Below are 13,005 nucleotides of genomic sequence, written 5' to 3'. Positions count from 1 at the left end.
GCTGCCCTTGACCCCAGTTCAAGGTTCAACGAAAATTTATTATCAGAGTACCTATGTCACCCTATTCCACCCTGATTCATTTTCTTGTGGGCATTCACAGCAGAACAAAGAAATACAATAGAATCAGTGAAAAACTCCACACCAAGACTAACAAAGAACCAAGGTGCAAAAGAAGACAACTTGTGTAAATACAAAGAAAATACAAGAAAAAACAAATAATAAATAAATACAACTGAGAACATGAGACGAGTTTTCAAGCTTTTGTATCTTCTGCCTGACGGAAGGGGGAAGACCACAGATTGCCCACTACAAAGAGTAGTTCTTCACTGGGTGCCACGTGCTAATCTCTGCAACCTCATTCCGGAGCTCTCATGGTACTCAGGCTAAACAAACTTGGAGGTTAGGTGGGGTACAGATACCGAAAATGACAGAACCCAAATTCTTCCCATGTACTACCTGTTGACTTTCCCTGACTTACCTTCCTGAGGGTAATGGTCAAATCACACACCCTGACTTACCCTCCTGAGGGTAATAGTCAAATCACACTCCCTGACTTACCCTCCTGAGGACTCTGGTCAGGTCACAGACTGTGACTTGCCCTCCCACCATTAAACCCTTCACACTTTAGACATTGAAGTAGCAGGAGGCCCATGATCACTAAAGGGTTAGTTGTTTGACCTCATCATTAACTGACTCTCTAGCCTCTAATCTGATGGCCGCTTCTGCTGAACCCAGCCTGTGTCATCTTCATCCAGCAGAACTATCAGTTCATCCTGTCCCCTCCTCTCGGGCCAAAATCTTATTATGGTTACCCTTCTCCTTATCTTACATAGTAACGGTCAAGGCAGTCCAGAGGAGATTCCTCAGGCCAGTTCCTAACGTGAGAGGGCTATCCCAGCAAGGGAGACTGACTGACTTACATAGAACAGTCCAGCATAGTAGAGCCTCTTCTGCTCACAATGTTGAGCCAAACTTTTAACCTACTCTCAGGTAGGTAGGTTCCCTTCGGTACGCTGTCGTGCAATTTTGAAAGAAAATTGGCTGGTAGGTTGTTCCAAACATCTTGGAGAACTTGCCACAGATTTTCTGCAGACTTCGATTGTCTCACTTCCTTCTGTGATCCCAGGTAGCCTCGATGATGTTGAGATCAGGGCTCTAGGGTGCCTAAGACTTTTGCACAGTACTGTATAAACATTATCAATGTTTTGACTGTGTAATCAAGTCATTACACATGACTGTGTAATGGTTTGATCTGTGTGACCAATAGGCAAGACAAGTTTTTCTCTTTATCTCAGTACCACAAGGTCCCTTCCTGCCCAGAAATGTGACAATAGTAAGCCAATTCCAATTCCAAAGAGTGCGTAGCATGATCTCTCAAGTTGGGTATGACGTTCACCTAAAGCAGCGAAGGGTCCCCAGATGCCTTGTGTTCCAGGCCACTGGATCCTGACCCCGATCGTCAAGATCCACGTGGTGGCTAACCGTGCATCAAGCTCCCCACACGAAACAAACTCACACACAGGCATTCTCCATTAAGAGAATAATCCCCCAAGTCAGGGGTTCCCAATCTTTTTCATGCCATGGACCAATACCATGAAGCAAGGGATCCGTGGACCCCAGATTGGGAACCCCAGGCAATGGGGATTATTCTCTTACTGGAGGATGCCCGTGCATGACTTTGTTTAACGAGGGGAGGCTGACGCATGGACTGCCCCCTCACAGTCATTGGCAGATCAGGATCAGGGTGCAGTGGCTTGGAGTGCCAGACGACTGCTGCAGTCTTCCTCCACCTTCGCTGCCATTGTGATGCCTCACCATCTTCCACCAGCTCCACTGTTGAGGATCGCTCTTCGTCTGGAACCTCCCCCTTGACCGTACCGTCATGGGTGACCCTACCAAGAGCTAATCTCCAGACAATCTCTGGGGATCTCTGGAACTCACAAACCTCCTCGCCATAACAAGGTGACGATCCTCAGAGAAGTACATTATGGTGTATGAAACGTTTTGCACGATCCCTGCTTCCCGCACAAGCAAAAGCAATCATCTGTCTGGACCACTCTGAGTTGCAACCACTGGTCCTCTGATGTTATTGCACAGGTATAAAAAAGGTTCCTCTGTGTTGGACCCTTTAATATGACATTTAATGTTAAGACCTCACTCAGAGATTAATTCCATCTTGAGCTGAACTGTTAAAGGACTAAGCCTTTGAATTAAGTTTGGAATTTAGTAATTAGAATGTCAGAGGAAAGCTCGACGATATAGAGATAACCAAAGCAAAATAAAGTTTGCAGCCAAATTATAAAGACCTCTCTGTCACCATTATTTAAATTAGCCAGAGGTCACCTCACAGGCCGGGCTAATGCCAAGAAATACTTTCCGTTATTGGGATTTTTGTGGGGGCTTTTGGCATTTTAAATGAAACAATAAGTTAGCTTGCGGGCGTTCACTGCAGCCTCTGGTGTGCACTTTGCTAACACTTTGCTGGCTGGTCTGCAAAAGGAGATAAATTCTCCCAGCTCTTCTTCATGAGAGCATTGACCAAAGAAAATGCTGGACAGACGATTCATTTCATCATGCAGTGGTACTTTGCTGGCAGTTGAGTGTAATTATAGTTTTGGAGTGGAGAGAGGAGAGGGGTGATGTTTGTGTTATAGAGTCCAGGGGCTTTATTACTTCACCATGTAGGGCGAGGAGGCTAGGAAGCAGCAGGACCCAAGACAAGACAGGATTCCATGCACGAGTGAAGCTGAAGACTGAAATAGCTTAAAGGCTCATCCCATGGCTAACCAGCGATTACGTAAGAGGATCTTTCTGGTAGCTGGTATTTAGTAAAAGCCGTGGTGTTGCTGCTGAAAACAGTAAGGAAATAATATTTACTTTGCCACCTTCTCGCCTGCCCTGCAAAGAGTGACTCGCTGTCTTGAAACCTCCTAGATGGCCGTTACTCCGAAAGAGTTACGTTTAACCAAAGGTAAGATGATCTACAGAGATCTTGGATACCAAGAAGGAGGGTTATGGTCTGGTTGCCTGTCGATGGAACTAGGCAGAGTAATAGTTCGGCATGGACTAGATGGGCCAAAGGGCCTGTTTTTGTGCTATCGCATCGTGTAGTTTTTCATAACTCTATGACTCTATCTTAAAATAGATCTTAGGAAAGAAGTGGGGAAAATCAGGAGAAATAGAACCAGAAGTTTTTACCTTGTTACATTACTTGTGGCTCTGGACAGAGAGAGTGAAAATCATCAAAGAGTGATCTAATCCCATGAAATTACTTGTATATAATTATGCTCAAATCTCACACATAAAAATCTTCGAAGTATCCCTGAAACTTTAACGAAAAGCATTGGCCAGCTGTTTTTATTAGGTTTTAGGTCTGTGGGCTCAGGTGAAATTAGATGCTTTCCCCACTGTAGTGATGTTAGATAACAGCACCAGAAGGTTGAGATCCAATGTTACAGCTCTCCTGCTGTCATTCACTTTTTTGACCTGATGATTTCATGAGACCAAGACTGGTTTATCTCGACGCTGTTGTTACCACAGTTTACTTTGTCCATTCTTCTATATGTGGCATTCAAATGTCTTCCTGGAGCCAAATTTCTCCTCCGTTGCCTCGGTGACTGTTTCTTCCAGCACTTGTGTCTAAATGTGCACCAATCAGTCCTAGCTGCAATGCTGTGCTCCACAGAGGTCGGAGAGAATGGGTCAGAGGTGAGTTGAAACTTCACTTTGGACAAGGGGTGGAGAACACCCACAGGGGTAAAGAGAGAACACGGGGATATAAAGTTGATCCTCCAAAAAAATGTTGGCACTGTGTGTCTAATGGTGGTCATAAAACACAAGAGATTCGGCAAATGCTAGAAATCTAGGGTAACACTTACAAAATGCTGGAGGAACTCAGCAGGTCGGGCAGCATCTATGGAGAGGAATAAATTGTCGATGTTTCAGGCCCAGCCCCTTCATCAGGACTGTCCTAGTGAAGGGTTTTGGCCCAAAAACTCAACTGTTTGTTCCTTTCCATAGGTGCTGCTTGACCTGCTGAGTTCCTCAAACATTTTCTATGTGTTGGTCTAATGGTTGTCACACAGCTTTAGGAAGGATACAAAGGTCTCAGAGAGAGGTGCTGAAAAGTTTTATAGGATGAGGGATTTCAACTTCGAGGAATAAACTGGAAAAACTGAGCCATTCATCTTGGAAAAAAGAGAATTGATGGCAGTAACAGGATCCTGACTGTTTCAGATAAGGGAGATGGAGGGAGATGATTCCCATTGAGGGATGGTCGCCTGGCCAGAGAGAATAGATTTCAAATGGGGAGGGGGTGGGGGGAGAGAGATGAGATAAAACTATGTTGCATGGAGGGAGGTTACCATCTGCAGTTCAGTGTCTGTTGTAGTGGTGGAACAGACCAGATCAGCCAAGGTGGGATTCACCGTATGAGAAGGAATAGTGTGACTGGTTGTAGGAAAGGACAGAGGAGACTGCAACAATGGGATCAGTTCAAGACACACAAAGAGTTGGCATGCAGTTTAAACAAGTTAGACGAATGGAATCTTGGCTTTTATTGAAGAGGCCATGGTGCACTAAAAGAAGGAAAGTTTTGTTAAAACTTTACAGAGTAGTGAGATGGTGTCTGAAACACTGTATCCAGTTTCTGCCTTATATTTAAGGAATGATATTGCGCAATATAAAAGAATATTTTAAAAAAGGATATTATGGGGTGGCAGGGTCGAGCTACGTCTCTACCAAAGGAGGTGGAAGGTGCTCCTTCCCTCCACTGGCCTGCAGGTCACCCTTGGGCGAGGTGTAGCATCTGTTTAACCCCCTGTTCAGGGTCACATGAAGTATTGGGAACAGGTGGTGGATGGTTGTATGAGCAGCTGGTGCATATCACAAGTCCTGGTGATGCGACTACTGACACTAGGCAGGCAGAGTATTGATAATGGCTGGGATCACCCATCTTGTAAAGACACTGGCCAGAAGAAGCCAATGGCAGACAACTTCTGTAGAAAAAGTTGCCAAGAACAATCGTGGTCATGGAGAGGGAAAAGAATCTGAGGAGCTTCAGACTGAAGACAAATGGAAGACCACAGCCTCCCACATCATACAACATGGCACATAATGATGATGCTGATTGTTGTGCAGAGAAGCTTCCCCCTGGGATGTAGGGAAGGTTGAGCAGGTTGGAGCTGTACTCACTGGTATTTAGAAGAATGAGAGGTGACGTTAATTAAATACAAAAGCTTCGGTGGGGGTTTGAAAGGGTGGATACTGAAAGAATGTTCCCTGTGGTGGAAAGTGGGGATTTCTTTTTGGAATCAAGGGGTTGCCCATTTCATTTGGAGATGATGAGGTACCACAGGAGATGAGGAACTGCTACGTATATGTTCTTGCAGAAACATGGCTCCAGGATAACAGCCCATGGTCCATCAATTTTCAGACCATGCCACTCAGGGTATGTAGTGTGTTTTGCACCTTTGCGCCAGGGGAACACTGATTCATCTCGCAGTATACTGTGTATGATTGAATGACAATTGAACTTGAACTTAAACTTGACTCAGAAAGTCATGGATCTTTGGGAATTCTCAACCCAGAGGGCGAGGAGACAGTCATTGAGTGTATTGAGGTGGAATTGAGGTGTATTGAGACTTGGTAGAAACTTGGAGTGTTAGAGTTGACAGAATATTAAGAAAGTTAGGGAAAATGGTGATTGATTAGTCCTGATATTACTGAATGACACAGTGTGGTCAAGGAGTTAATTAACTTATTCCTCTTTCGTACATACAGTGGCCACTTTCATAGGTACACCTGTACACCTACTTGTTAATGCAAATATCTAATCAGCCAATCATGTGGTAGCAACTCAATGTATAAAAGCATGCAGACATGGTCAAGAGGTTCAGTTGTTGTTCAGACCAAACATCAGGACAGGGAAGAAATGTGATCTAAGTGACTTTGACCGTGGAATGATTGTTGGTGCCAGATGGGGTGGTTTGAGTATCTCAGAAACTGCTGACCTCCTGGGATTTTACAGGGAATGGTGGGAAAAGCAAAAAACATCCAATGAGCAGGAATTCTGTGAGTGAAAACGCCTTGTTAATGAGAGAGGTCAGAGGAGAATGGCCAGACTGGTTCAAGCTGACAGGAAGGCGACGGTAACTCAAATAACCACACGTTACAACAGCGGCGTGCAGAAGAGCATCTCTAAACACACAACACATCGAACCTTGAGACAGATGGGCTACAGAAGCAGAAGACCATGAACATACACTCAGTGGCCACATTATTAGTTACAGGAGGTACCCAATAAAATGGCCACTGAGTGTATGTTCGTATGAATGAAACTGATGGGATTTCATTGCTTGGAACCAGCATGGAGTTGATGGATTGAATGGCCTTCATTCCACATAGATTCTGTATGTGTTGCTTTACTGTGAGTTACCACAATGGATTTGGGGTTTAAGGCAGAGGACTGAGCTGGAGTCTAGCCCCCGTGAGCAGCAGACCCCAGGATGAATTGAGCAGGGTCTTCTTTAACCCCGTAACATATCCCAGTGGCCATTCTTGTTGCTCGCACCTTGACAGTGCGTCTTGGGCTAACTGACCACGGCATGGTGCGATGAGGGGTGGTCACCGATTTCACCGTAAATCCCCAGACCCTTCCCAGCAGGGTGCCTGCTCAGACCACCGCAGGAGCTCGTTTCTGCTGGACCCGATAAACCCCTCGGACATTGCAAAACCGGGCTCGGAGCTGTCGGCTTACCTTCGAGCCTGCGCCTCTGAGCGGCGCATCTGTCCGTGAGTTCCCAGTGCCCCATCAAAGAGCTACAACTCCTCTGGCTGAGTGAAATTATGAACAAGTATTGATGTGGGGAAATGCAGGAAACTTAACCATCTCATTGGGTAATATCTGACTTATTATCCAGCTTTGTACCGTCTGCTCTTTTATCGATGCCCTAATCCCCTAAATGTCATAGAGAGTCTTAACTTATAGAGAGATACAGCATGGAAATGGGCCCTTCGGCCCATTGAATCCAAACTGGCCAACTGAACCTTGATATAGGTTGGCACAGCACTGTGCTGTATGGTTCTATATTCTACACTCATCCCACATTAATGCCATTACTTATTCTCCCTGCATTCCCCTTAATATGCCCCAAGTCCATAATAGCGGTTAGCGCAATGCTCTATGGTACAGATGACGCGGGTTCAATTCCCGTCATTGCCTGTAAGGAGTTTGTCCCATGGGGCTTTCCTGCAGGTGCTTCGGTTTCCCCCCGCAGTCCAGAGATGTACCAGTTGATAGGTTAGCTGGTCATTGTAAATTGTCCCGTAATTAAATCAGGGGTTGCTGGGCGGCGTGGCTCGAAGGACAAGAAGGGCCTACTCCACACTGTACCTCAATAAATAAATAAATACTAACGCTGTGTCCTGGCATGCATGAGCTTTCACTGACCTGGACCTAAAATCAAAATCAAAGTACAATTTATTACTGGAAGTTTGTTGTGTCACCATATACCACCTCAAGATTCATTTTCTTGCAGGCATTCACAGGAAAATAAAGAGATACAACAGAATTGACCAAATTCCTGATACATTTAAATGTATTTGGTGAATAAAGTTCATCCTTGACCCTTTGCCAATGATTTCTGGACTGCCTTTTCCAGATTTTTTGCAGGTAAATGTAAACTTCAGGACAAAAGGTTTTGGAACTGGAGGACGTAAGGAAACGAAGTCCGTTGTCGTCGTGATCTTGCCGGGGGATTTCCCTGCGCCGGCAGCGGGAGTTCGTCAGTCCCCGTGGAGGCTCACAAAGCTGAAAGGCGGGAGGAGCTGCAGAGTCCCTGAGAGGAGAACGATAAAGTGAATTGCCTGCTAGCTCACTGTGAACAACAAGGCCGCACAGTTCGCTCGGTGGAGTGTAATAAGCAAGAGTAGATGTGACATTACATTGCCTAATCAAGATGGGGAATAACACCAGTCATTAACAACATAACTACTGGCTTGTCACATCAGGCAGTGGCAGATGCAAAGCTTGAGTACTGTCTGACCGTAAGCTATTACATACGTACCATGAGGGTGAAATTTATTTTGCGTGCACTGGTCCGGGAAGAATGCATGTGATTGTGTAACTTGCGTCAATAAGTTGTTTCAGCCAGAGGGAATCTCTGTTCCTTTCCCTTTCAGAGGTACTAAGCTCTGCGACAACACTGGGACTGTGAGAACTCAGTAAGTTCTTGGTCTTGACAAGTAATGTTAGAGCTTTATCAGCCCGGTGGCAATACAGATTGCTGCACATTTTCTCTATGGTTAAAGATCACTAATCAAAGGGCACCTCATTTTTTCGGATCTTGCCATCCTGTACTCGGTTATTTCCCCTCTCGACCCCATTGTCTTCCCGCCTCCCAGTAACCTTTGACACCCTCACTCATTTGTAATTACTGATTTGCAGCCAAGACTGAGATTGTTGTCACTGTACGTTTTATGGTGGTGTGGGAAATTGGGCCGAGAGGTAAGCCTGCAAAGCAGTGGACTGATGTTGGGACACCCGTTTAATTTATTTATTGAGATACAGCGCACAATGCAGTGCCGCCTGGCAATCCCCCCGATTTAATCCTAGACTAGTCACGGGACAATTTACAATGACCAGATAACCTACCAACCGGTACGTCTTTGGACTGTAGAAGGAAACCCACGCGGTCACGGAGAGAACACACAAGCTCCTTACAGTGGCGGGAATTGAACCTAGATCGCTGGTACTGTAAAGCATTGTGCTAGCCACTACACCACCATGCCACCCCCTTAATCAGCTAAGCAGGTTAATTGTTGGAACTCACATCTGGGAAGATCATCCCAACGTGTCCAAAGTTTTATCCCACAAAGGCTTCTCCACCTTCCTGTCAGTTCTCAGGTCTCTTCTCACTTTGATACCCATTGCTCCCCAATGTCCTTTATCCATTCTTGACACACTAGCATTGCTGAAAATATATTGCCTGTCCTTAAGAATCAACCGCATCGGTGTATCTGACATACACAGATCAGCCTGGGGTTTGCACAGATATTTATTGCTAAGATTTGCATTGCTGAGAAAGGATTTTCATTTTAAATCCCAGGTTTATTTAACTACTCGTATTTAAATTGCTGCTGCCAAGGTGGGATTTGAACTTGTGTCTCTGATCCACTCCGGTTGCTAGTCCAGTAACTTAACCGCAATGCTACCATGTTCCCAAGGAGGAGCAGTTGACGGAGGCAGCAGTGGAGTTGGCGTGCACTGTAAATGGTCTAGAATTGTGGGCGGATGGGAAGGAGGAACGGGGCTTGCTATGGTGGTGTTGTTGTGTTGTTTATTGTGTTCTGCTAAGCAATAGGGGCAGGCCGTGCTGGTGCCAGAATGTGTGGTAACCCCAGCACATCCTTCAGCATGTTGGTTTTCAATCCAAATGACAAATTTCACTGCATGTTTCAATGGACTTGTGATAAATAAATCTGAATCGAAATCTGAACTTATCTTTCTATTTGAAGAGGCTGTCAACCCCACTTCAATTCCTTGTCACCCCGGTGCACTAAAAGCAACAGTTTTGCTCCCATTTGCCTTTAGACCATTAGATATAGGAACAGAATTAGGCCAGGCAGCCTATCGAGTGGATAGTTTATATCTGTTACCTGAAGAGTCTGACGGAGCTGTTCCTTCTTAAACAGTGTGGCCTGTGGCCTCGGAAGAATCATTTGTACCACTTGTGTTGCCTCGCTGCTGGGTTAAAAACTCAATGCAAAGCACCAATATCTTTAGTATCAGTAATTTGAATGCATGCAAATTAGGAGATTTTGATTCAAGATTGTTTAATGTCATTTTCAGTACACAGGTGTAAAGGTGGACAAAATAATTATTACTCTGGATCTGATGCAGCACAAAAAATACAATAAGATAAAGAACACAATAATAAAAAAAACACACAGTAAATGTAAATATTTAAGATGGCTTAGATACATGGATTAATGTTATGCCCGGAAATTGGTGCTAGGTACAGGAGTGTCTATACAAAAGGTGACTCTGACAGGAAATGATAAAGTAGTGGTGTTGGGGTGGGATAGTGAGGGAGGTGTTGATCAGCCTTACTGCTTGGGGAAGGTAACAGATATAGTGGTATGCAAAAGTTTGGGCACCCCGGTCAAAATTTCTGTTACTGTGAATAGTTAAGTGAGTAGAAGGTGAACTGATCTCCAAAAGTCATAAACTTAAAGACGAAACATTCTTTTCAACATATTAAGCAAGATTGGTGTATTATTTTTGTTTTGTACAATTTTAGAGTGGAAAAAAAAAGGAAAGGAGCACCATGCAAAAGTTTGGGCACTCCAAGAGATTTGAGGTCACAGATAAATTTTACTAAGGTCTCAGACCTTAATTAGCTTGTTAGGGTTATGGCTTGTTCACAGTCATCGTTAGGAAAGGCCAGGTGATGCAAATTTCAAAGCTTTATAAATACACTGACTCCTCAAACCTTGTCCCAACGATCAGCAGCCATGGGCTCCTCTAAGCAGCTGCCTAGCACTCTGAAATTAAATGATGTCCACAAAGCAAGAGAAGGCTATAAGAAGATAGCAAAGTGTTTTCAGGTAGCCGTTTCTTCAGTTCGTGATGTAATCAAGAAATGGCAGTTAACAGGAACGGTGGAGGTCAAGCTGAGGTCTGGAAGACCAAGAAAACTTCCCGAGAGAACTGCTCGTAGGATTGCTAGAAAGGCAAATCAAAACCCCAGTTTGACTGCGAAAGACCTTCAGGAAGATTTAGCAGACTCTAGAGTGGTGGTGCACTGTTCTACTGTGCAGCGACACCTGCACAAATATGACCTTCATGGAAGAGTCATCAGAGGAAAACCTTTCCTGCATCCTCACCACAAAATTCAGTGTCAGAAGTTTGCAAAGGAACATCTAAACAAGCCTAATGCATTTTGGAAACAAGTCCTGTGGACTGATGAAGTTAAAATAGAACTTTTTTGCCGCAATAAGTAAAGGTATGTTTGGAGAAAAAAGGGTGCAGAATTTCATGAAAAGAACACCTCTCCAACTGTTAAGCATGGGGGTGGATCGATCATGCTTTGGGCTTGTGTTGCAGCCAGTGGCATGGGGAACATTTCACTGGTAGAGGGAAGAATGAATTCAATTAAATACCAGCAAATTCTGGAAGCAAACATCACATCGTCTGTAAAAAAGCAGAAGATGAAAAGAGGATAGCTTCTACAACAGGGTAATGATCCTAAACACACCTCAAAATCCACAATGGACTACCTCAAGAGGCACAAGCTGAAGATTTTGCCATGGACCTCACAGTCCCCCAACCTAAACATCATCGAAAATCAGTGGATAGACCTCAAAAGAGCAGTGCATGCAAGACAGCCCAAGAATCTCACAGAACTAGAAGCCTTTTGCAAGGAAGAATGGGCAAAAATCCCCCAAACAAGAATTGAAAGACTCTTAAAAACGCAAACAACAGGAATTCTGCAGATGCTGGAAATTCAAGCAACACACATCAAAGTTGCTGGTGAACGCAGCAGGCCAGGCAGCATCTCTAGGAAGAGGTGCAGTCGACGTTTCAGGCCGAGACCCTTCGTCAGGACTAACTGAAGGAAGAGTGAGTAAGGGATTTGAAAGTTGGAGGGGGTTTCAGGCCGAGACCCTTCGTCAGGACTAACTGAAGGAAGAGTGAGTAAGGGATTTGAAAGTTGGAGGGGGTTTCAGGCCGAGACCCTTCGTCAGGACTAACTGAAGGAAGAGTGAGTAAGGGATTTGAAAGTTGGAGGGGGATTTTCAGGCTGAGACCCTTCATCAGGACTAACATTTTCAGGCCGAGACCCTTCGTCAGGACTAACTGAAGGAAGAGTGAGTAAGGGATTTGAAAGTTGGAGGGGGATTTTCAGGCCGAGACCCTTCGTCAGGACTAACATTTTCAGGCCGAGACCCTTCGTCAGGACTAACATTTTCAGACCGAGACCCTTCGTCAGGACTAACATTTGAAAGACTCTTAGCTGGCTACAGGAAGTGCTTACAGGCTGTGATACTTACCAAAGGGGGTGTTACTAAGAACTGACCATGCAGGTGCCCAAACTTTTGCTTCGAGCCTTTTTCCTTTTTTGTTATTTTGAAACTGTAAAAGATGGAAATAAAAAAGTAATCTTGCTTAAAATATTAAAGAAATGTGTCATCTTTAACTTTATGCCTTTTGGAAATCAGGTAATCTTTTACTCGCTTAGCTATTCACAGTAACAGAAATTTTGACCGGGGGTGCCCAAACTTTTGCATACCACTGTACATTGGCCAGTTTTGTTGACTCATTGTTTGATTCCTAGTTATCAAAAACTGCTTGAATACCCTCAGCTTAAGTTACACACATCTGGTATTGTGTTTCTTACACTATTATACAAAGGATCTGTCCCACTTTCTTTTGTGAACTCAAATGGTTTGAATGCTTTTGAAAGCTCCCTTTGAAAGCACTTCTTCTCTGTTTCATCTCCTCTGGTTCCAGAAAATCATGGGATACCCAGATCCAACCCCAAGCAAAGGCTAACGTGGCTCTGTTTCTGCCTGTAGGAGTTTGAAAATAACGAGGGTGAGGACTACGCAGGAGAAATCTCACCCCACACCACCTCCTCCTCGCAGAATGGGCCTGAGGTTTACATTCTGCCCCTCACCGAGGTGTCGCTACCTGTGTCGAGCCAGCCGTCCACAAGACCAGGTAAGCGGGACTATACCAGGACTCCCTTTGGGATAGTGCGCGGTAGTATGAGCTGTAACTGTTGAACAGGGAGATGCTTTAATCTGCAGCAGATTAGTAGTTTCTTCCCCCAGGCAGTTAATCGGATCAACCATTCTCATTAGCCCCCCTCCCACTCACCTCTATTACCTCAGCCACTGCATTATAAACACTTTAAACCACTTTTTATAACGCTGCTTACATTGTAAATGCATGCTGGTATTTATGTATTTATGCACACTTTATTCCATACCCGTACTTTA

General features: G+C 44.6%; 1 protein-coding gene across 4 annotated transcripts in view; it reads left to right on the top strand.

Annotated features, from left to right (window-relative positions):
* The window catches only part of aatkb (apoptosis-associated tyrosine kinase b), a 384,531-nt gene that overhangs the window by 285,568 nt on the left and 85,958 nt on the right, over positions 1-13,005 (top strand). For all 4 annotated transcript variants that reach the window (XM_063030543.1, XM_063030541.1, XM_063030540.1 and 1 more), the window contains one exon: positions 12,580-12,724. In XM_063030543.1, coding sequence (XP_062886613.1) covers positions 12,580-12,724 — 145 coding nt within the window. The remainder of the gene's footprint in view (positions 1-12,579; positions 12,725-13,005) is intronic.

Source organism: Mobula hypostoma, chromosome 22, assembly GCF_963921235.1.
Source record: "Mobula hypostoma chromosome 22, sMobHyp1.1, whole genome shotgun sequence".
Classification (NCBI taxonomy): domain Eukaryota; kingdom Metazoa; phylum Chordata; class Chondrichthyes; order Myliobatiformes; family Myliobatidae; genus Mobula; species Mobula hypostoma.
The sequence above is the reverse complement of the archived record's forward strand: the minus strand, read 5'-3'. Positions and strand labels throughout refer to the sequence as shown.